Below are 24,873 nucleotides of genomic sequence, written 5' to 3' on the forward strand. Positions count from 1 at the left end.
TGGAGGACTCTTGATGATGAAACTTGGTTTCTCAAATGAAGACAAGCAGAATGTCATCAAAAGATGCACAATTTGGCCTGCAGATAATATGTTTACAAAATATGACGCCGAATAAAAGAGCGAGCCAGTAATGCAATTAATATTAATATGGCAAAAACATAGGATCTTCTTCCAGCTTAGCGGTTACAAAAATCCCCCCGTGTATCTGCAGTTTTTTGCATAGTAATCTGTTATTTAACAATTCCTATTCTTAATTATTAAGTGGGGGTCATAAGTAATTATAAGGGTGAAGATGGTTTGAAACAAAATAGATCCGAAATACTTTATCAATGAAAATGATGAGTGCCCTAGCAGAAGTACTGCCTTTTTTCTACTAGCGTCATTCCGCTGAACTTGAAATCTGCTCGAATTAATCCTATTCCATTTGACAGACACCGTTTTGATCTATTCTTATGTGCAGGGTGCGTCGCAGAGAACATCATTAAATTCACCATTGTGATTTCTGTTAAATTGTCAAGCATAAATGTGATGTTGGTCAAACAAACTTGTTTTGAAGTCAAGAATGACATTGTCCTAAATTAAAGTTAGCCATAGACGTCCTCTGTCGCAAGTGACATTAAACAATAGCTAGCTCCACTCGAGACTAATATTTCTAATCAAAGTCGGTCAATTTGGAGTTGCATTTGAAATTAAATTTGAAATTGCTTTTATCTCAGTCTGGATAAAACGTTAAAAGCATGTTGTTTCGTCGAATGGTATACATTTTGGCGCATTTCTTCCGATTCAAAACAGGTACACGTAAAATTTTATTGATTTTATTGTTCGGACCTCACTTGCGGGGGGGGGGGGGGGGGGGGGACTAGGGGACTATATGGCCAACTATTATTTTTTTCAGTTAATTTTCCCAATCGATATATTCATTGTAGAACGTTTCGAGTGGTATCATCAGAAAACCCTCCAAGCGCAAAATTCGAAACGTAAAATAATTTTCAATATTTTTGGAGGAGTTATCGATGTTTTAAGATTTTGTGAACATTTGGTACTTGAAGTAATTTTTGCTTAGTTTAAGACCTCGCTGAACCAAATTGTTGTTTTGAAATTAAATTTTACGCTTAAAAACCGAACAATTAAATGTTCCTAATAGGTGAGCAGCAACAAAAAAGAAAGTTTTGGTCTCATTGGGGAGCTTTACAATCAAAAAGATTCGAATTCCATTGGAGAGCTGGTACTATAAGACCAACCCCATAGAGGTTTCAATGAGACCCAATGAACATAATTGTTGTTTTCATGGATTATCTCAAGGACCTTATGCCTTCAGCAGTATGTTTTTGTATTTTTTTTTAAATTTAGATTTTCAACTTCATTTTTCTGCACTTGGTTTTCCTATGACTTAAACTGACAAGTCAAACTTCTAGTTGGCAAACTAAGAAATACCAAGTGAACTTCTCGATGCTTTGAGTTGTTATGACTTCTATAGGTTTTATGACTTTGACATCTAATAGGAGTTATGACATCTAATAGATATTAAATTTTTCAGAGAGGCAATTTTTAAAATCTACCATTTTTTAAAGCTACTTCTGAGCTGAATTTAGGTAAATCTAGGGCAATCCCACGCTTATTAAATCAACTCCACTCATTATTTTTAATAGTTTTTATTAATGGTTGTTTTCTTTGTTTTCGATATTGGTTTTGTGACTTTGATTCTACGAGTTTTAAAAAAAATTTTCAGCTTTTATGAATTTTTGTTGTTAATTATGGTTCCTGATTCAATTCTTGTCAGATTATGACAAAGTTGACAGTTCCATTAGCTTTAAAAAATGCTCGACACAACATATTTTAAATTTCTCAACAAATAGCTTATAGTTTTGATGGACGTCTTCTTCTTGCACTTCTCCGTTGATTTTTTTGTTTTCTGTCTGTAATAATCTCTCTTTTTTAAAGAAAATCCTGAGCCCAACAACAGATTAATGGCAGCTCTCATTGACGTTCTAGCTTCCTATAAAGGTAACGGTGAACATAGAAAAAGCTAACCGTTGAAGATCAATAGTTTTAAGTACTTTGATACTACGAGTTTTCTTGAAGATTTTGTCATTTTTGTATAACTAATCGTATTTGTTAAACTTTTTTGAATTAACATTATGAGAAAAGTATTAGACTCTATTATTGGCGGCAACATTTGGAACAAATGATGAAAAGTTTTAACTGAATATCTTTTTTGAATGGCTTCAAAATTTTTCTCTCGCATTTTTATTGATTTTATGTTTTATAGTAAGAACTTTTCTGAAAATGACAAACCTCAAAAAAATTCCATTGAGTTTTGAATGAACTTAATCTTTGTTCAAAGTGTATAGCTGATGGTTCTAGTGAATTTGATTTGATTTTTTTTTTCAAATATAAAGAAAATTTTTGAAAACGTTTGAACACTTTTTGTTTTTCCTTTTGTCAACATGTTACTCAGTCTCATGACTGAGAGTTTTATGCACTTTCCAGCGATGCAAAATCCAATTTGTAGCTTTTCTTTTGATACCTGTATTTTTAATCGATGTTTTATGCAAGTGACACTATGCGTTATCCTAAAAGTTTTGTGAGCGGTCAATATATCTACTTCATTTTGTAGTCTTTTATTCCCTGCAGCAAAATTTCGTATCGGTTTTCAAATGAGACCCAAGTTAACATGTAAACTTTCTGAGTTGAATATTAACTAAACTGATATAAACATCCAATGAAAAATTTATATATTAGGTTAATTGCTAAGGATTTTAATTGCTTCAATACTTTTCTTGTGCGTTTTTCTTTTTGTCCTTTTGTTACCTAGTCCAATTAAAAACAGGTTCCATTTGCGTTTCGCAATGACAAGTGAACGTTTAATTTTTAGCATTTATCTAATGCTAATTTTATTTTGTCACCAAATTCATTTGATATTACGTATAGATTTTGCCGTAAATAACTTTTTTTGTTGTTTGTTTTGTCTCTTAGTTTTATTGAGGGCAGTTCTCATGGACGGACACTCTTACGCGGCATGAATTTAATTATGTCATTCAGCAGTTTGTATTTGTCAACGGTTTTTAAACTCCTGGTTTCGACCATATTTTTTTTAGACAAATTAATCCAAAAATTTGAATGAGCGAGGTCTCAACATTATGCGCGGACGCAAATTTCCAAGCCTTCCCGTTGAAAGGTATATACCACTCCACTCATCTTTACTCAGTCTTCCACTTCAATGTGCTCAGATTTACTACCCAGGCTAAGGTCACAGGCCAAAGTGACCTCTGATCTGATCATTACAGAACGAGGTGATCTCTGACCAGATCATTCAAGACCAAACTGACCTCTGGTCAGACCATTCCAGACCAAATTGACCTCCAATGAGCCAGACAATCCCAATACTAAAAGGTCTCCAGTCAGACTCAACGACCATTGTCCAGATTTTTGTGCGTTCGATCGGAGATCAAGAGCCCCTTTTGCACAAGAAGATGACTTTATCAAAGGGCGCTTTGGTGTGGGACCTCAATTTGGGTAGGGAGGCCGATAAATGAGCTTTATTTTGCGTTCCGAGTCTGCTTCTTTGGTTATGTTTAGACGCAAAGCTGGACGTTTTTAGCCATAATGCTCACACTAAAAGCACATCCACAAATGTTTAATCTCTCGAGGCAGTTGTGAGGGTAGGAAATTTGAATTTCAGTGATATTAGCTATCAGTGACAAATAAACGTTTCTCCAAAAAGGTTTAACATTCGAATTTGAATCACATAGCTCCAGAATTTCAAAATAACAATTCTGTAAGAACTGATTGTTGAAAACCCGAGTTCTTGAAAGGTTTCTGAAGGATTCCAGAATTGAAAGTGTTATCATAAAATTTTCACTGGGTCCGAGTACTTCCTGATAAATGTGGCTCTGAGCGGTCAAATGAGACAAGGAAACTTGGCTATGAGTGTAAACCATGGTTTCCAATGCGAACGATGGTCATTTGAAGATATTCAGAAAAAAGACATTTGACAATTTAAAAAATGAAAATAGCATGGATAACGAAAAACTATGTTCAAATAGTTTACCTGATAAAAAAATAAAGTGTACTGTTAAATTTAGGAAAAGCAATAAAAACAACACAATCAACACATCAAAACACTCCAACATAAGTGGCATATTTAAGATAATAATTTAAGATAACCCAATGAACCAAAACCTGATACACCTTGATAAGAAACATGCTAAATCTTGCCAAGATCTTGATATGGTACTTGCCTTGAAGATATTAAGATTTGTACAAACTTTTAAGATCTTTGCTTGGGTACCAAGTCATAATATCTTGGCAAGAGAACCAAGAATGATTAATCATGAAATGGCACGATATACCAAGTTGTAAAAATTAAAAATCACCTTTAAACAAGATTTAGCACGAAAAAATGCATCAAGAATTATTATGATTTCTCGGAAAAATCTGCTCTTGTTACTTTAGTAACCAACAATTGAGCCTAATTTTTCCAGTGTAATGAAATTTTTAAGTGGATGCAAGCTCGCTTTGTGTATAATACACAAACACAACTTCTACAGCATCTCCAACTAATACTAAACACAGAAAATTGATATGTAAAATGTTATTTAAATAACACAACTTTTCTAGCAGTTTTCCGATTCCTACCGATTTTTTTTAATTAATCACAGTTGATACAGTTGTTACAGCAGGGGAGAACTACAAAAAATAGCAACAACAAAGAAAAACAAAAAAAAGTTATAGCACACTTTCTAATTCTCGAGAATTGAAGACTTTAGAGAGAATTTTTAGACAAAAAGATAATAGTTTAGTTAGAATTTTCCATTTCAAAATATTAGTTATTCAGCCTATTTCAATTGGGAGTTCTTTTAAGCTCATATAAAAGGCCAAAAACAATCCAACAATGTAAAATAGTAGCAAAACACGTTTCCAAATTCTAAAAACAGATTTCGCTAAAAAAAACTTGTAAGCAAAATCCGATTAATTCGTTCAAGTATTTTGAAAGGACAAATAAAGCCGATTCTGAAGTTGAAATTTGAGTTAGGTCCGCAATTAAAATAAACCTAATTCGATTTTTGCGCACAAGTGAAATCCAAACGTCCGCTATCTTCTGAGGTCGGAAGAATTGTTGGCAGTGAATCCCGATAACTTGTCCTATAAATTGGCCATAGAGCCATAGAGACAAGGAATCAGTCATTAAGCAGAATTAACTTTCCATCAAGTTAAACTAGTGTTTCACATATTTTATGTGCAATTGTAAATTGAAACTAGAATGAAGTGAGATTGAAATTTATCTTGAAAGATATTCAAAATATTAAATTAAAATCAGAACAAAGATAGATAAAATGGTAAATCTCAATTTTAAAAAAGACAGAAAATGTATATTCAAATCAAAAAGTGAGGTAAAATGTTAAGGAAAAAAATGTAATGATATTTTTCAATCGGACGATTAAATGACAAGATCAAATTTGACATATATTCTATTTGAACACATGCGGAGTGGAACTTCGTCTTTCTGGAGGTTTAACTTATCAAAATCTCCAAACTCAGGAACTTTATGAAAATTTATATTTTTCAGAATTTTCAATATTAATATTTCAAGCCCTGAGGTCTCCTTTTGAACTCACGTTCAAAGTTTAAAATCCAGTGCAGGGTTTTCAACTGACGTGCGACTCGCGATTTCGAAACCAAAACCTTTATCTCTGAGGGAGATCCGATTTAGCTAAAAAAAATTCGCTGTACCTCATTGTGCCAATTCAAGCCGGCCAGCGTTGCGTTTTGAACTGAGACTTAAAAAGATATTTAAAAAATTAGTAGTAATAAAAATCATCAAGTTACTTTTGTGATTTTTTAGACGTAAAACTAAAAAGATGGAAAAACCTTTAAAAACGGAAAACAAATCGATTGCTAAAACAATTTTAAACAATCCGAATACCTTAAGCGTTGTATCAAAAACTCAAATTCAATGTTTGGCTAAAAATTAAAAATAATTGACAATAGAATCACCTTTAGTTAACCGTGGAAAGTCAATGATTTTGAAGACTCAAAACAAAATCTTATATCTTATAGTATTTGCAAATCTCTTACATTTTTTATACATAAAAAGTGATACATCAAAAATAATTGTGCAAAATTTCTTATATAACTAACAAAATTATTGTTCCGACCCCTCTTGAGGGGGAGAGGAACTATATACTCAAATGGGGTTTTTTTGTTCAGTCAATTTTGGCCGATCGATATATTCATTGTAGAGAGTTGAGACTGGAATCATTAGAAAGCTTGTCCAGCGTAGAATATGGAAATAAAAAGATTTTTTTGATTTTCCTTTTTAACAGGGAGATATCGAGGTTTAAATTTTCGAGAAAATAGAGTGAATTCCGTTGATTTCATTCACCATTTTTCGGAATCTTTGACGAAAATTTCGCCAATTTTGATAAAATTTAATAACATTTTTCATGAAATGTTGTTGATTTTACGTTTAAAGACAAAATAATTTGTCGGCTATTTTCATTGATTTTTTTGTCACAAATTCCGGCTAGAAATTTCACAAAATTCAGACTTTTTCATCAAAAACAGCACGAAATAAGTTTCTTTAGTCCACTTTGATTAAATTTGCAGGAAGCGCACACCCAAAAACCGCCAACACAATATATTGTAGAATCAAAAGGGGGCTATTTCTACTTCAACTTCAGTTGAGAGTGCTCTGTAAATAAAACTTTGCCGTTTTTTGCTAACTTTATTCGTTGATTATCAAAAACGCAGCATTTACTTCTGATTATTTAAAAAACAAAATATCTATATCAACGACATTCCAAAAATTAAATATTCCTAATAGAAAATTAATACTAGCAGGACTAGTTCTGTACCAATCCTGGACCGTTACAAAACGAAAATAATTCGGATTGTCATCAGTCGGTTTTCTATAAAAAAAAAGTTCGATCTCTTTTATATTAATTAAAATATTTGATTTTTATATAAAAAATGGCGTATTGAACTTTGCCTCCATTTTTCTCCTACTTTGGTCAACTTGTAGCTTAGTGTCGGCATTCAAAGAGTGCTCTTTCTTTCTGCTGAAATCAAATTTAGTCTTTATTGCGGTTTTACGCTTGAATTTATGGTGTTCTGGCTTTGATACTACTAGATTTCACAAATTTTTTTTAAATTTTCAGGTATTTGCCCATTTTTCATGTTTTCTAATTTTGTCAATTTATCACGTTATTTTCGTTTCATATATCACATTTTTCGCGTTTAAAATAACGCACAATTGATAATATTTAAATCCTTTTATATATAGATTGTGGTTGTTTCGACAATACTTTCCCGAAGAATTTAATTGAATTTTTTAATTTTGTCTTTAACTGTCGTTTTTACTTTGTCTTTTTAGTCGCATTTAAATTCCTGTACAATGACCCGGTTTGATTGGATTTTCCTGGAAGAGTAGATGAGCCGATGTTCTGATATTAGAAGGTAGATTATGGCTTTCATGACTTTGAAAACAATTGTTTTCGAAAATGAAAAAAAAAAAACATTTCAACTTGACAATTTGTTCTTTTATTGTCTGTTTGTTACCTCTCCTCGTTAGTTAAAGGTTAAATATGACATTTTTTGTCAAGGGAAGATGTCAAAAGGGATTGGTGTCACAAAATCTAATGTTTTTAAAGAATTCGTTTTGAATTTACTGGCTTCGACACGGGTTTTTCACAAAAAAAGTAAATTAATTTTTGATTTTTGTCATATTTGACGTTCTTTTTGTAGACGTAAGACATGTTCTGGTTATTTGCAGGTCTCAAGGGCTTCTTTTGGAAGAATAAATGAACCTAATCATCTTTTTCATTCTGTAAGTAATGGCTTTCATGTCTTTGGAAATAAATTTTTTTCGAAAGAAAACAAGTGTTACATAATTTTGCATTTTTTTCTTTTTTGTCTAATTGTTGCTCATTTTCATTAAAGAGCGGCCAAATAATACAGTATCGGTGTTCGAAGAAGGTGCAATGGAACATATTTTGGGGGCCAAAGTAAGGCTTTACGGCTTCCAACGCATTTTCTGGCAAGTTTTAATTGATTTTTAGTTTGTTGTCTATTTGTTGTTCTTTTTGTAACTGCATAAAAAATTGAAAACCAAGAGTTCTTAATTCCCTTCTATAGAAGCATCGGTAATTGTAAACCTATGGGATATTTTAGTTGATTCCTAATGGTTTTCATTACTTTGAATTTAATTGTTTTTTTAAATTCAGCGAATTTTCTAACTTAAAAGTTTCTGTTCTTTTTTGTCTAATTGCTACCAAGCTTTATTATGAACTGGAGAATAACCATTTTTTTCTGATGAATTACAAGTTATTTTGTTTATTTTCAGTTTTATCTGACGCTATTTTGTCTTTGTTTTTAGGTTTTGTTGTTTAAAACGGACATAAATTTTTTGATGTAATTAATGTTTGTTGTTGTTGTTTGATTTTGCCGTTCGTGTTCGCTCGCTTTCTTAATATCGGCATATCTCATCAATCTAATGCATCATTTTTTACTCCACTGAGTTATTTGCTTTGGAGGCTATCTTTTCGTTCATACACCAGTTTTTTTTTAATAATACTTGAATTTTTTGTGTTTTTCTATCTGTTCCTCATTTGGTAGACAATTATACCGAAATTGTGGATGAGCGGGGTCGGAACCTTATGTGCGATCGCACATTACCATGCCGCCTTGTTTCTGTAAAACTTGAGTTCTTTTTCCATATAATTGAGACAAAGTATGAATTGTGCTGTAAAATTTTGTGTGAAGAACTTTCTTTCAATTTTTTGTTTCACTATAACGTTTGGTTGCTATGAAGTTGAAAAAGAATTGGATTGTGCAAAACATGACTATTAACTCCAATTAACTATCCAATTAAATTGATTTTTGTTAGCTTAACTTATTAAAAAATATATTAAAAGATGACTCAAATCGAGATGGCTCTCTCATTGTATGTTATCAAAGGTCACAGCCTTTCCTTTTGACCATTGTCTTATGGTACCAATAAAAACCCAGAATTTGAAAATCGAAACGTAGGAATCTGGAGGAACTAAAATTATTTTAAAAAAGCACTTTCTAATTGATGGCTACAATTGAAAATCTCTTTTAGGATCGTGACAGTAGAAAAATAAATGTTTGTTTGGGATATAGATTGTTGCTCGGAATCGGTAGTTGAGATGTTCGCTTATCAAAAGACCATAGGCGACCAATTAGGGACATTGAAAATTTATACACAACCAAAATAGGGTTTAAAAGCCTTAAATTAAGGCAGACCGAAAAACTACGTGCTACACTTCGGAGGGAATGAGAAAAGATAATAAATTAGCCCATGAAATGGTAATAAATTAGCCCAAACTGACTATGACACTATGATCTGCCTGTTTTTGTCTAATTTGTTGGCATAGTCTCAAAAGTGGTGGAACTATACCTGACAATTTTTATATACCATTAAAAGAATGAAAAGAATCAATTGACTGGTACAATCTACCGGGGAAATGGAAACAGTTCTAGGTACTGACAAGTGCTTCTGCATTTTCAGCTTCAACTTCGAATGATTTGACGTGGATGAGCCAACTTGACGATGATAAATATATCTCCCAAGTGACTATTCCAGGCACTCACGACACAGCTGCCAACTTCAGAAACTCACACCTGTGCACCATCTTCTGCTGGTGTCAAAATCTGTCAATTCCAGAACAACTGGATTCCGGAGTCCGGTTTCTTGACATCCGACTGAACCACTACCACAACATGCTCCGGATAACACATGAGTTCATCTATCTCAACATGAATTTTTCGCATGTGTTGGATGAAATTGGTGAGTTTTTCAAAAAGGGACCGAAAGAGACAATTGTGATGAGGTATCGCGAAGAGTATAAGGACATTGATTGCAATAGAAGCTTCTCAGATACACTTCAGACGTATTTGGACAAATATTCAGGGCTCTTTTGGTTCTTTTTAGTTTTGTCGAAATTTTTGTACAGGATTTTGGGTTCTTTGTGCCAGGATTTTGTTTTTTCCCGATGTACAGAAACCCATTCTTATAGTGAGCATAAAGCGTATATCCCTCTCCCTACGCACACAATTCCCCCCCCCACATTTATAATTGGTTAACATTTAAGCCATTTTATAGATTTATCATTGGCATGTAAAAAAGTCAAGAGTGAAGTTTTGGAATTCTTATATTTATGACTATACAATGTTGAAAATGACGTTAGCATTTTGAAAAAATAAGTGATTAACTTGTTCGTTGTTATTGGCCGCAAAAAATGGTTCCATTGATTAAAATTTTCCTGCTCCTCCCCTTCCAAAAATTGCTTGTTTCGGAGGAGGAGGAGCGCGAACATATTTCATGAACATGGCTAGGGTGGGGCATCCATGAGCTAGGGGTGGGCAAAAGATCCCATATTCATTCTGGGTTTTTGTGAACAACAGTAAAAAATGCTTCAATTAGCTCCAATTAATTTAAATTGGAAAACAAAATTTCTGGAGAGTCATCTTATTAATAAGTCCTAATTTGCGATTGGTCTTCTTAACCCGCAATTGGTAATGCTAGAGCCTTTAATGCCCTTATTTAAAAATTCGAATTTCTTTCAATCAAATTCAAACTTTGTTAAGAGCAATTGCTGAAAAGAGTAACAAATTCAATTAGTTTACTCGAGGGAAGTAATTCTTGTGGCCATAACAACAGTTGCATAATTTATCGATGGATTATTTTTCATAAAATGTTGTTGCTACATTCTCAATCCAGAGCTGTCAGTTTTCTCGGATTTGTGATCTAGTCTCCGCGTTAGTTAATCGGTAGGTTGTGCTATTTTTGTTTTCACATTAAGTACTGTAAGTAATTTAATCGGCCTCATAGTGGCGTAATTCATTAACAGTAAAATTTGATAGAACAGCTTGCCGTAGGGTTGTAATTGCTCTCTACAATTTACTCAAAGACTAAGAGATTGACATATTCTCGATTGCGGCAACCAAACACAAAAAACATAGGCGCATTTTTTACAAACTTCAGTAAAAGTGGCAACTGTGCAAATTGTAACCGCACAATAATCAAGTACAACAAACCAAAACTGAATCAGTTGGCCAGATATCACATAGTGATTTTGTTTGGTAGTAAGCAAGGGAGATTGGCGAATCTGGCAACACAGTTTATTGGCTACAAAGATGCATTTCTATAGCAAAGCATCGGCAATTTTTTATACAGGTTTCATTTAGAAATGTTGAAACTAACATGAAAAACAAATGCGTTGTTACATGGTATTTAAAAATTTCGCAGGGTCTACATCTAAATTACAAAAAAATGCTATTGTTGGAGCTTAGCTTGTGTAGGAAAGAAAAAATCATTATACAAAACTGAAAGAGGATAGCTCAATTGTAAGTGGCTTTTATCTTGATCACTTTAATTTCGACATTTTTTTGTGTCATAGCAACAATATACGTCAAAGTAGTAACTTTAATTAAAATTAAAATTATATTCTCTTGATAAAAGGAAAAACTGAGAGGAAAACAGCAAAAAGAACTCCTCTAAACAACAATAGCCTCAAAAAAGTGCTCTCTTCCTAAAACTCAGCATAACTTTTGCAAAAATAAACGAGCTTTAGCTGTAAATAACGTGTTTCTGTGTCTTGTACTCTATAAGATCTAGGTTAACGTTTATGTGTTCTGTGTTATTAAATCTTCTTTAGCAGTAATTTATATTTTACTGTGTCCAGTATCTAAAAGTTACTTGAGCTGCAGATCAACTATACTACTCCCATTTTCTGTTGCTTCCTAACTTCTTCAATTTCATGAAAACGAAGAGTGAATTTTGATTCGAATTAGGGTTTGAAAGACGTTTGCTTAAACTTACGTCTTTGTCTTCAATTTGTTTCCTTAACAGAATGAAATGATATAGAAAAAAAAAGATCTATTGTGTGAAAAGCTTCAAAACCCAGTCCCAATGGATGCAAAAAGAATATAAGAAAATAACAATAACGGAAAGACATAGCGGAGCTACAGTTAACAAATCGAAATTTGGAAGCTAATTTTTCGGTCAGATTTGGAACAGCTAAAACAAACTGGGTGGTGTGAGTGCTTTTGTGGTCATCACAAATGATTGTGAGAACAGCCGTTGTTTTTGGTCCACCTGCCCAGACAGTGCCTTAAAAATGCTGTCCAATGTAACGAGGCGCTTTTTAAGTCACCTTTGTTCCTGTACGAGACAAGACCATCACTAAGGCATCTAACTCTAGTATAAATTGCATATTGAATTGAAACAATCACAGAATTGTAGCTACCTGGAAAATCAGAAGAAGGTCTTCTTTGGGTAACTTTGAGTGGCCCCACGCGAAAGGTGCGGTGTAATTTAAGAAGTCATTGGACCAGCAAATTCACAACAGTATTTTGACAGATGTAAGCAATCAACAATCGCTTTCAAAAGCTCCTTAAAAAGGAAATGAATTGAATTGATTTTGTTTGGTGATCATAAAACCTATCAAAAAAGCTATTCAACGACTTAATTGAAGAGACAAAGAAGTTTTTCAAATCATCAAAGCCATTAAACTTTTCAGACCAATGAAAGAAGAACCCTCTACAAATAACCGATAAGGAAATCTCTGTCGATCAATGGGGAAGGTGAATAAGAGCTTTTTTAACGGGTTAAAAATGCTCCAGCGAAATTTCAAAGAAAGCAGGGAAACTTGCTTTTTTGGAGAATGGAGTTCCCCTTCAGGAAAATGGAGTTCGAAATGAAGCGAAAAATGTCTGAGCTAGAGCTGCAAAGTGAGTACAAACATTTAACCAATTAAAACCACCAAAATATTGAGCTCGAACTGAGGAGATGATCCTGCACCAAAATTACGCAGTCGCTCCCCATTCAAACACAAATAATCAAAAAGCCGAGATGTATCTTCACTGACTGCCGAATCAGACAAACCTGAGAAAACATACAACTACCTATGAAAGCGTTCTTGAAATGAACCAGAGAAAGCTTAACCGCGGGTATCATTTGATGCCAAGTTGTCATGCAAATCAACTTACCGATCCTAAAATAGAGAGCCTTTCAGTTTAACAAACTCTTGCACGACAATAACAGTGGAAGGCATTTCACTAAAAAAACTTAAGCTGAGCATTTTTGATAGAAATCACTGGATTGACCAGATTAATCAGTAATGCTATTTGCTGCCGTGCTTCGACGTAACGTTATTGGAATTGAGGAGTAATGCCCCTTGAAAACGCTCTTATGTGGTTAGTTCAAACCAATCATATCGGCCATGAGTTATTCGGGGTCATTATGCACTCCAACTTGTTCACTTCTACACTACTAGAATAAAAAATTGTCCGCTTAAATCAGATAGTTGACGCTCAACTTTAGAGCTTACGTCAACAACAGCCAATAAAATCCAATGATTCGCTTGATTTAATTATTTACTCAGTTAGATTGAGCAACTTCGTTAATGTTTTAGAGTGGAAAATTGATGACGGCGATCAATAATCAAACGCTACAATTCACCTTGCAAAGATAATCAGCCACCAAATATCGAAGAAACACTTGATCTGTTTATTCTTAAAAAATGTTACAAATGCATTTGTGCATGAAGGGCTATTGGCGTTTTAAAGAAAGCGCAAACAAGAATACAATCCAATACAAAAAAGAAAAGTTGTCGAAGCCATGGAGCATTGAAGCATTTCGAATGCCAAAGAACCTTTATAGCACAAAACGTTCATTGTCCACTAGCTCAAGGCACTCATATTATTTGAACTCTCAAGTGCACTCAGTGTTTGAACTAGTATTTGAAAGAATATGAAAGTCGCTTATTGGTAAGCAGCAGTGAGAAGACAATGCATATGTTATGGATGCCTGGGAAAGGATCATGTTATCATAGATTGCAGAGTCAACGCATGCAGTTTTATGGGACGAACGAAAAAGCAAAATCGATGGCATTACACATAACCAAACGGATGAGTGCAATCACGCATTCAACGTAGGTGCAGCAGCAGTAAGCCACATTAACGAAAACAAAAGTTTCCTCCAGATATTAATGTCTATATTGAGAGAATGAAGTTGACGTGATACATATATTTTTATTGATGGGGGATCAAATATATCATTGACTGATCAAAACAGAAATTGCTAGCCCCAGGCACTGAGGTGGCGCCTAAACTAGCTGTCATACAAGGAACTAAGGGTCTGAAAACAAAAAGCATTCCTCTAAAAATGAGGGCTTTGCATTTAAAAACAATTAATTCGCTTTATTCGTTTGACAATAATTAGTATAATTGGTAACTACATGCTATGAAAACAACAAACTGAAACGAAGTTACCACCGCTGGAATTTCCTCCCAAACATCAACTTTCATTTAATGGAAAATGGCATTATTTCAGATCAACATGCGTATAAACAACATGGACAATTGGACTACAGAATAAGAACACAAAGTGAAGATTTCGCTGTCATTAAAGCATTAGGATCTGCATTCAGTGGACCCATGAAAGGCAAGAGAAAAAGACGATTGTGATTTTCCCCGAACCGAGGACTGGAAAATGGACGAAAATGACCAACCTTAGTGAGACAAAGTAAATTATGCATGCTTCCGGAACAAACGCATTTATGCAGCCAAGAAAGAACTAAAGCAATGAAGAGTTTCGGAAGTACGACAAAATTAACACGCGAAGGATATCAGTTTGGAATGTTTTTAAGTTATCCAGCCGACACCAGCAAACAACCAGAGCTCAAACTTCGGTCAGAATTAGTTATTGGAGAGAAGAATTCAAAATTCTCAAGACCTAAGATCCTGCATCGACAGTTCAAATTCACAGGCGTAGAAAAAAATTATGCATTTTGTGAACAAATCAAAATTCGGAAGTAGTTTTGAGATGGAATCGTATTTACCGCACCATCTATTGCTATAACAGAACAAACGAAACAAACCTGTCGTGTTCGTAACACAGCATCAAAAATAAAGATTCCTCCCTAAACGACAAGCAAATATCGGGTCGTGATTAATTATATGGGATGATTGGAACAAATCTAATAATTCGTGAAGGATCAATAGCCTTGGCGGCCGATAGCGAATCAAAGCTTCTCCAACAGCCAGTTCTCGAACAAGACAGGTGATTCTTCAAATCATTGACCAGTGAAAAAAAGTACAAGTAACAGCGCCACATTATTTGAAGCAAACTTTTAACCAAGGTTCGCTAACTGTCTAAAATCTTCGCATCAACAATGCAGAGTAATGTTTGATCGCAGCAGAAGCATTTCACAACAACTTCTACATGAAGTCAATCAAATCTTTAGACCTTTAGAAACATCAAGAGAAGCTGTTGAAGAGTTCAATAAGCAACAAAATCTTCTCTCAAAGCACTTATTTGAGTTGAGTAAATAGATAGTATAGTCATCAATGATGAAGTGTACGCAGCAATCCGCAACTCCTAATATCATTGTGCAAAAGGAAACATGTTGATTATTAGACAAATAAAGCGGAATAATCTGTATCTTTGATCCAATAGAATGATGCTTACGATAGTCTTAAGGTGTGCTGATATTTCACCATATAAAATGACACTCCCTTAGCCAAATGAAAGTCATGTCTTGATATCGTCAGTATTTGAGGCAATCAGATTATTTGCTCTATTCAATGTTCACTTGAGACGACTTCTGGAGAACATCTGGACTAAAAAGGACAGCCGTGGGACAACGAAGTTGCCTTCAGTAAGGGAGCAGAAATCTTAAACTGGATGGAACATTTTTCTATTGTACAAATTTTTTATTGCATATTTTCCATTGATATAATCTTGTTGTCAAATTTTTCTGGTCCAACAGTCACAAGAACAATTTTCATCAGAATACTGAACATGTGAAAAGTCTTGCTAAGAAAAGTTTCCTAATTATTGGCGTAAGAAAAACCTTGCCCTCAACTTGCCAAAAGTGCGCAGCCAATCTACCTGCAAAATATGAATTGGAATGTTTTGAAACATTAAAAATGAGCGAAAAATAAAAATCCGATTGTGTTTTTGTTCCAATGTGTGACAGTACAAGCCGTACATATAACGCCATTATGCAGTCCACAGATCGTAAAAACAAAGCAATAAAAATCGTGGACAACAATGTTCATTTCGTTTGCGCAAAAAGGAGTTCAAAATTTATGTCGCAGCATGAAACAAAAAGAAGATCGAGCAACATTGGGTACAGCAAGAGACCAGATATTACTTCAATTCTACCGCCAGGGACGCTTTTCTTGGGAATACTGTGAGAACGATTGGTCATGAGTTTTAGGAAACCAATGTTTGCAGTGTAAGGGAGCCAAATAATTGCGGAAGATGCTGTTTCGACCGCAATGTGTATTGTTAAACAAACATGAATACAGGACATTTGATATCAACCCGCTCAGATATAAACAGCTTGGACTCTTTTACCCGGAACTTTTTTTAACCACAATCTATCTTCCATACTTAATCACAACAAACTCCGCTTTGATTTGGGAAACTTCGAAAAAAGTGACAATTTTTAACAATTATCACAAGCAGAAATCTCAAACCAACGAAAATCGCAGAGAGACATATCTCGTTTGGTTGACCAAAGACAGTGAAAAACGAGGTTATTACAATCTAGATCAAGTTAACAAAAACCAGTGAACATTTTGACGCAGTTATTCAATCTGCAACGAGTTAAACAAAAAATGGGGTAAAAAGCATGTTACTATGTCTTTTACAATAAAATTTTTTAGCGGAAAAAATTGTTTCTGGATCTTATTAAAAAATTTTCCTTGCAAAAAATTTTTTCTATCGTGTCTCTGTATCTGCAAATAAGTTTCGCTATATTTCAACTGTTGCTATCCGCAGCTTATGGCGTTGCGCCTCCACTATTTTTCTCCCAGTGGTGTTGAATTGTTATACAGAAAGAGATCCCGCACTGTGTGATCTGTAGCATACCTAGTCTAAATTTATATCGTTAAATAACTGATTTTAGCAAAATATCATAAATTGATTTTGTAATGCAACATTAAAGACAGCAGATTAACAGTTATAACAGCGGAAAAAGGAACCGTGTTATCCGGTATTGTTTGCAAGCGCTAAAACAGACGGCGTGTTGTAAATTTTTTGGTACGAAACATTGAGGGAGCAGCAATTACAGCTATGTTACAGCAACCTCAATCCTAAAGCAACCCCTTAAGAAAACCTGCAAAAATTTTTGAACGTAAGTCAGACTCTTGTTACAATCTGATGTTTTTAGTGGCAGGCCCTCTTCAAAGAAATTTAGTGTCGTGAAACTGAAATAAATTTCTCACCATTATATCCTATTCAGACAAAAACAAAAAACATCCACTTTTTATATTTCTCCCCTGCATGAAATTCATTCAACGTAATATATCGAATTTTTCCAAAAATTAGTAAGCAACAAACAAAAACGTATTCTTATGTTAAACAGCGTTCATCTGTCGTCTTGAAACTCAACCGTAAGGATCATTGCTGAAACTCTTTAATAACAAACTAAGGCGACTTGTTCGAAACTATGAGTAGCAAAGAATGTTTTGTTGGCGCCTATTCAAACCATCCACAAGAACCATCAGAGAGCATAAAAAATTGAAAATGAAAAAACTTGGAATATTTCAAAACTCAAAAATGGTCAAAACTTAAAAATTTTACAAGTTGAGAACGAAAATTTGCACCCCCCACAATTTTTGGAAGGAAAAATTGAGGAACCCCAGGTTAGAGCACGCGGTTAGGGTGACTTCCGGGCTACATATGGACGCAACGGACGCTATTGCATCAGACCCACGAGTGTGGATATAAGCACTTGTATGGTGCAAACTGGCCTTCTTGATACTTTGGTATTTATTGTTAATTTTCTTAAGTTGTTTATTTTGTGATACTTCAGTTGATCAAAAAAATGAAATACCGTACATTTGAAGCATTTAGAACTCCGGAATAACAATCCGTGCTTATGTCAACAAAAGAAAATATTGCAGTAATTTGACATTTGCTATATAAACAATGATCTAAATAACTTTTTTGATTAACCAATCAGAAACAAGCAGCAATGTTGTTCTAAACGGTATTTGTTTGATTGTTTACTTCAACCGTATTATTTGAATAGCGAAACCAGATTGTATTTGGAACCATTAGATTTTGTTACAAAGAGCAGTTGGCTCTCAGATTGGACTAAAGTTTGATTCTTTAACAACCTTGGTCTTTTTTGCTAAGCTTTGCTTGATCTTAAGATTTTGCGAGTTTTAAGATACTTGAGCTTACTTAACGAGTTAGTAACATTACTAACATTGGGTAAAGGACTTTCTTAACTTCAATCAACAAAATTAAAGTCAAAGTCCTTTAAACGTACGAGCGACTAATTATTTCTACGATATCATTATACAATTGGATTTAGTGAAAAATCAGGCCGGAGTAAATTTTCAGAACCAGGCTGTGATATATAGGATGAGATTCTTGAGCAGCTGCAACATGTTTCAACATACATATGAAGTTTGTCAACACGGTTTCTTTGTTTTGAGAGTGAAAATGAATTTGACTATCTGTTTGCGAAGCTCAAATTGTAACAATTATTCCGCGGTAAGCTTGAATACGATATCTGAAACTGTAACACCCGCATGTGATCACAATCATTTTGAAATTTATAACAATCTTTCACAGAAACTTGCGCATCAACTTGAGCAATAGGTCGCAAACGATTTCATCTGAAATGAATATTGACAGTAACTTGCGAAACAAATGGCTGGGATCACATCAAATGCAAGAAATAGCAAATGATTAACGGAATACATATGATCTGGATGATTACTTAAAAACTCGGAAAAAAAACAAAAAATAAAAATGTTAAAGTTACTGCTAGGACTAGTCAGGTTCTCTAAGTTATATCTAACTCATAAATATATCTACGTCTAAGTTATAAGTTTTACGATTCCGACTGTATCTGGATTCAGCTGATAATTTATGACAAAACAAGTTACCCAAAAACATGAAATCATCCAATTTGACAAATATTCTCTTTTTGTCTCTAATTTATTTTCAAATTAATTTTATCTCATGTCTATCTTTAAGGTTTGGACGTTTCCCAAGTTAGAACAATTCAAATCGAAAAATTTTTCTTGTCAAAGATTAGGTGATAGTCGGAAAAAGGGGAGCAAATTTAAAGTTTGAAATCATTCTCACTGAATTAGTTAAAGTGTTGTATGTTAATTGACTCACTAGTGAATTCACTTTGATAATTTAATAAACATTGCATTCAAATGGAGAAAATGAGTTTAAGTCAACTAAGCAGCAGCTGAGAAAATTATAGAGTTGAGGGAGATATAATTTCTCTGGGCTCTTTTCCTAAAATGATTATTTTTGGTGTGCTTTCAGTTTGAAATTTCCCGTATTTAATCAATTCAGCTAGCTTTGGATCAAATAGAACTTCGAGAAAAATAACTTTGACACGCCTCTGACATTTTTTTTAGTTTTAGAGTTTCAGGCTCTGAGCAGAAGACACTTGGATTGTCTACAAAGAGAATAACTTCGGATTACTTTGCATTCAGAAAGTCATTAAAGAAAAAACAATAGCGAGGAAGGAAAAGCCACTTGTTGTATTAAGCCCATAAAGCTACGTTTAGTGGGAAGAATCCGAGTTAAATGCTTTAAAAAAACTATGTTTTTAATGTTCTGCACACATAGGTTTTTGCTCACTTTGCACTACTTTATTTTTGAAGCAAAAATAGCATATCAATTTTTATCAGCTTATTGTTCCGACCTTCTTGAGGGGGGAGGAATTATATACTCAAATGGGTTTTTTGTTCAGTCAACTTTGGCCGATCGATATATTCACCGTAGAGAGTTGAGACTGGTATAATTAGAAAGCTTGTCCAGCGTAGAATATGGAATTAAAAAGATTTTTTTATTTTAGTTTTATACAGGGAGTTATCGAGATTTAAACTTTAGAGAAGGTAGGATAAATTCCGTTGATTTTATTCACATTTTCCGGAATTTTCGCCAATTTTTACTAAAATTTTGCCAATTTTGCTAAAAAATTGTTAATTTGTTTTGAAAAAGTGTTTATTGATATTATTTTTAAACACAAAAAAAATTCTTGGCTACTTTTTGATTTTTTTGTCAAAAATTCTGGCTAAATATCTCAAAATCCTCAGTACTTCATCAAAAACAGCACGAAACAAGTTACTTTAGTCCCCTTTGATTAAATTTACAGAAAGAATCCGAGTTAAATGCTTTTAAAAAACTATGTTTTTGCTGTTCTGCACACATACGTTTTTGCTCACTTTGAACTACTTTATTTTTGAAGCAAAAAAATAGCATATCAATTTTTATCAGCTTATTGTTCCGACCTTCTTGAGGGGGGAGGAACTATATACTCAAATGGGTTTTTTGTTCAGTCAACTTTGGCCGATCGATATATTCACTGTAGAGAGTTGAGACTGGTATAATAAGAAAGATTGTCCTGCGTATAATATGGAATTAAAAAGATTTTTTTTATTTTAGTTTTATACAGTGAGTTATCGAGATTTAAACTTTAGAGAAGGTAGGATGAATCCCGTTGAATTTATTCACATTTTCCGGAATTTTCGCCAATTTTTACTAAAATTTTGCCAATTTTGCTAAAAAATTGTTAATTTGTTTAAAAAAAGTGTTCATTGATATTATTTTTAAACACAAAAAAACATTCTTGGCTATTTTTTATTTTTTTTTGTCAAAAATTCTGGCTAAATATCTCAAAATCCTCAGTACTTCATCAAAAACAGCACGAAACAAGTTACTTTAGTCCCTTTTGATTAAATATACAGAAAGTACACTCCTCAAAGTCACTAACACTTTCTTTGTAGACTCAAAAGGGGCTATTTGTACTTCAACTTCCTTTGCGAGTGCTCCGTAATTACAACTTTGCTGTTATTAGCTAACTTTATTCGTTGATTATCAAACATGCGGCAATTAATATCGATTTTCTAACCAACAAAATATCTATATCTATAACACTCGAACAATTTAGTGTTCCTAATTGACAAACAACATTAGCATGGTTAGTTTTGGACCAATCTTGGACTGTTACAATCCGAAAATAATTGGGATTGTAATCAGTCGGTCTTTTTATAAAAAAAATCGATCTTTGTTATATTGATTTAAAATAAGAAAGTTTCAAATCAAAGCTCACTCATAATAGGTCTAAACGATTCCCAATTAGCTTCAAATTTGTCTGTCTAATTCATTACTCGAAAGCTTATGGTCGTTTTGACTACTAGATTTAAAGTTTTCTTTTATTTTTAGGTATTTGTCCATTTTTCACAATTTCTAATTTTGTCTCATTATTACGCTATTGACAGTTCTTATATCTCATTATTGATGTTCAAAAACGGGCACTATTGACATTTTTATAATCATTAAAGATATAGATTAAGGTTTTAACAGCTCCGACACTACTTTCTCAAAGAATTTAATTGAATTTTTCTTTTTACTTTGTCTTTTTAGTTGTATGGAATTTCATGTACAGTGACACGGTTTCATTGGCCTTTCAAACAATTGATTTGGAAAAAGGAAAAACACGTTTCAACTTCACAATTATGTTCCTTTTTTTTCTGTTAACTAGTCTCGATAACTACAGGCTAAATATGACAATATTGTTGTCCAGAAAAGCTGTCAAAAGGCATTGGTGTCACAAAATTTAATGTTTTTTGAGAACTCGTTACGAATTTAATTTCTTCGAATCGGGTTTTCCACAAAAAAAAACAATATAATTTTTATTTTGGTCGTATTTGACGTGGTTTTTGTAGACTTAGGACATATTCGGGATAATTGCAGGTCACAAATGCTTCCTTTGGAAGATTAAACGAACGTTTTTAATTATTTCATTTCGTAATTATTGGCTTTCATCTCTTTGGAAACAATTTTATTTTCAAAAAAAACACGTATTACATAATTTCGCCTTTATCTTTTTGTATACTTGTTACCTAGTTTCTTTAATGAGAGGTCACATAATACTTTATCGGTGTTCGACGAAGCTTCAATCAATCTTGAGGGCCAAAGTATGGCTTTACGGCTTCGAAAGCTTTTTCTGGCAAGTTTTAACTGATTTTTTGTTTGTTGTCAATTTGTTGTTCCTTTTGTAACCGCATAAAAAATTGAATACCGACAGTTGTTAATTCCCTTCTATAAAGTATTGAAAATCGTAAACCCTTGGGATTTTATTTTGATTTCCAATGGTTTCCATTACTTTGAAATTGTTTTTTTTTTAATAAGCTCTTTTTCCCACCTGTTTTCATCTGTTTTCAACTGTTATTGTTTTTTACTGTCTAATTGTTAGCAAGTCTTTTTTTACTGGTCAGTTTTAGCTGACACTACTTTGACTTTGTTATTAAGTTTTGTTTTTAAAACGCACATCTATTTATTCCACATTTGGTAGGCAATTATGCCAAAATTGTGCATGAGCGGGGTCGGAACTTTATGTGCGATCGCACATTACCGAGCATCCTTGTTGTTCTTACGTAGAGCAAATTTTCAAATGTTTTTGGTGAGAATCAAGCAATTCTTTTGGTCAATTGTCCTGTACAAAATCAATGACTTTGCGTTTTGGGGCAACATTCGCTGGTCTAAATTCATTTGCCAAAAATCTCGGATATGGTGAAGTGGCTACCGAGACGAGAAAGATTGGGGCCCTTTTTTCGTTCTTTCTCTCTTATTCTTAGTGGGCAGTCTGACCGTCCTTTTTAGATTGCAAAACTGAACCAATTGGAACAGATACGTCAACTGGTCAATAATTATTTTTAGGCGAACCTTTTATGTATACCATATGGACTGCATTTTGTATGAAACCACCTGTTATTGAAAGTTCATTTTCAGGCGTTAAAAAGTTGAAGCTCGTTTAAAATTATATGCATGTTGATTATACACAGCCGAATGCTTATAAAACTTATTTCAAATTTCTTTCTTTTGTTCTGCGACTGGTTTCTCACCACCTTGTTGAACAAAAAAAAAACAAAATTAATTTCACCGCAATCAGAAAATCCTCTCTTACTGAAAGATAATCGCCGCTGGAAGATAATCCTCGGCGGACACAAGTAGGTTGACGTTTGATCCTTTTACATCAAGGAAATGTTGAAATGCTCCAAGAGTGTGCGCGCGATCTGGGTCTGATAAGAGGTCACTTAGGGATGGCACCTCAACCTGGGTAGTTTTTGTCGAGTTAACTTAATGTAGTCTGTGTACAGGTTTCACTTTTACAAATTGATAATGATTGACCATGATTTAAAAAAAAAACTATTTGTTTGCTAGCAAAGAGCAATCTCAAGAGATGAATACAAATTCAAAACCAAAATCTGAAATAATAACCACTGAAACAAAATTTTTAACATTATAGCCAAATAATAACACGGAAATCAGTTTTTTTATTATAAACGATCGTTTTGGTTCGTCATTCTTCACAGTGTACATAGAAGAACAAGTAAATTAGATAAGCTACTGTAGATTTAGGTATAGTTTTGCAGTTTTGGAGTTTTCTTAGAAGGCGTGTGTGCTTTTGCAATCCATCATTCCTTTAGTGCAATGTTGATTACCTCTCCATTCATGTGCTTTTCCCAGAACATGACCATTGCTTGAATATATTGATCAGATCGCAACTCTACCCAAGAGTCGAATAGTTGGTTTCTCCATATCAATATAAAATCATGCTTCTCAGTGTTAAATTGAAGAAGGATATCTTTGATCACGTAATTGTAAAATTCATCGAATAAATTCAACGAAAGACGTGCTCCTGCAACGTGATGTATTCTGTTGTTCTCATGCACGTATAAGAAGGTCTTGAGATACACATATTCCAAGAGCCTCACGCCTTTCATCTGTGTGTGCAGCACCTTCAAAAAGATTGTACGTGCCTCTGGTATGTCTTCAGAACCCATTGCTTCATTTTATCCAACGTCAGCCAAAAAGAAAATGAAAGGTCGTTTGCACCAATACTGAAAATTCACACTTTTTTGCTGTAGATCCGCGAAATTGGCCGACTCGAGTTTTTGTTACGCCCGATTTCCCTAATGTTGATTATCGTCCTGCAACCAAGGCCTCGTTAATCAATTAGTAGGTTTCTTTTTGTTGCACTCTAGGGTGGCAGCGGTCAATAAATCGAAAGGAAAGTTAATCGAAAAGGCTAAATTTGGCAAGAATTGGGACAGTAGCAAACTTTAATTAAAATCTGTATTTAGAAACTGCTAAAACCGTATTTACGGCCAAATTTTAATGAGCCATGAAACTATCACAATCGAACAAATGAACAAATTATCATGGCCGACTAAGTTATGAGCAACCATCGAGTATTCTTTAATACTTATCTCAACTTATCGACTTATCGACCCTATTATTTTGCTTTCGATCTACAATCCCAGCCCCAGTCTAGATCTTTGCTGAAAGCACTTGCAACAATTCAGAGAATGCTGGACGTTGATTAATAGTCTTTAGGAATTGATTGCATCAGAGTTAAATTGAAGTACAGGACTAAGAATATTCCGCCAAACAGCCGGCCTAGTTTGCGTATATCAGTTTCTTTCCGTAAAATTAATTAGGGGACAGTTTGAGCAATTAGATCGAACAGACTTGCGGATCAATTAGTCAACTTCTCATCGTTCGAGTTGGCAGAAAGCGCTATTTACAGCCTGCTTACTTGGTGCTAGGAAAATTGGCCGACAGGGCGTTTAGCCGACAAGGAAAAAATGAGAAATTTAGCCGACAGTGTTATCATAATTGGTAATAAAAGTCCACAATTGGTCCATAATTCAGTAGTTCGGTTTTGATAGATTCATATCAAGTCCCACGGGCCGCTGAGGCATGGCCATGGCCAGCGAGGCATGGCCAGATGCGGTTAAATACGACGAATAGACCTTCGTTAAACTAGTTGATGAAAAAACTGTGGTATA

At 33.9% G+C, this 24,873-nt stretch overlaps 1 protein-coding gene across 1 annotated transcript in view; it reads left to right on the plus strand.

The window, feature by feature from the left end:
- The first annotated feature begins 656 nt into the window (after positions 1 to 656).
- The window catches only part of LOC142340428 (uncharacterized), a 30,011-nt gene continuing 5,794 nt past the window's right edge, over positions 657 to 24,873 (plus strand). The window contains exons 1-2 of the mRNA XM_075391003.1: positions 657 to 792; positions 9,533 to 9,944. Of these exons, the coding sequence (XP_075247118.1) occupies positions 738 to 792; positions 9,533 to 9,944 (467 nt within the window). The 5' untranslated portion in view covers positions 657 to 737. The remainder of the gene's footprint in view (positions 793 to 9,532; positions 9,945 to 24,873) is intronic.

The sequence above is a fragment of the Convolutriloba macropyga genome, chromosome 5, assembly GCF_964194025.1.
Source record: "Convolutriloba macropyga chromosome 5, txConMacr16.3, whole genome shotgun sequence".
NCBI lineage: Eukaryota > Metazoa > Xenacoelomorpha > Acoela > Convolutidae > Convolutriloba > Convolutriloba macropyga.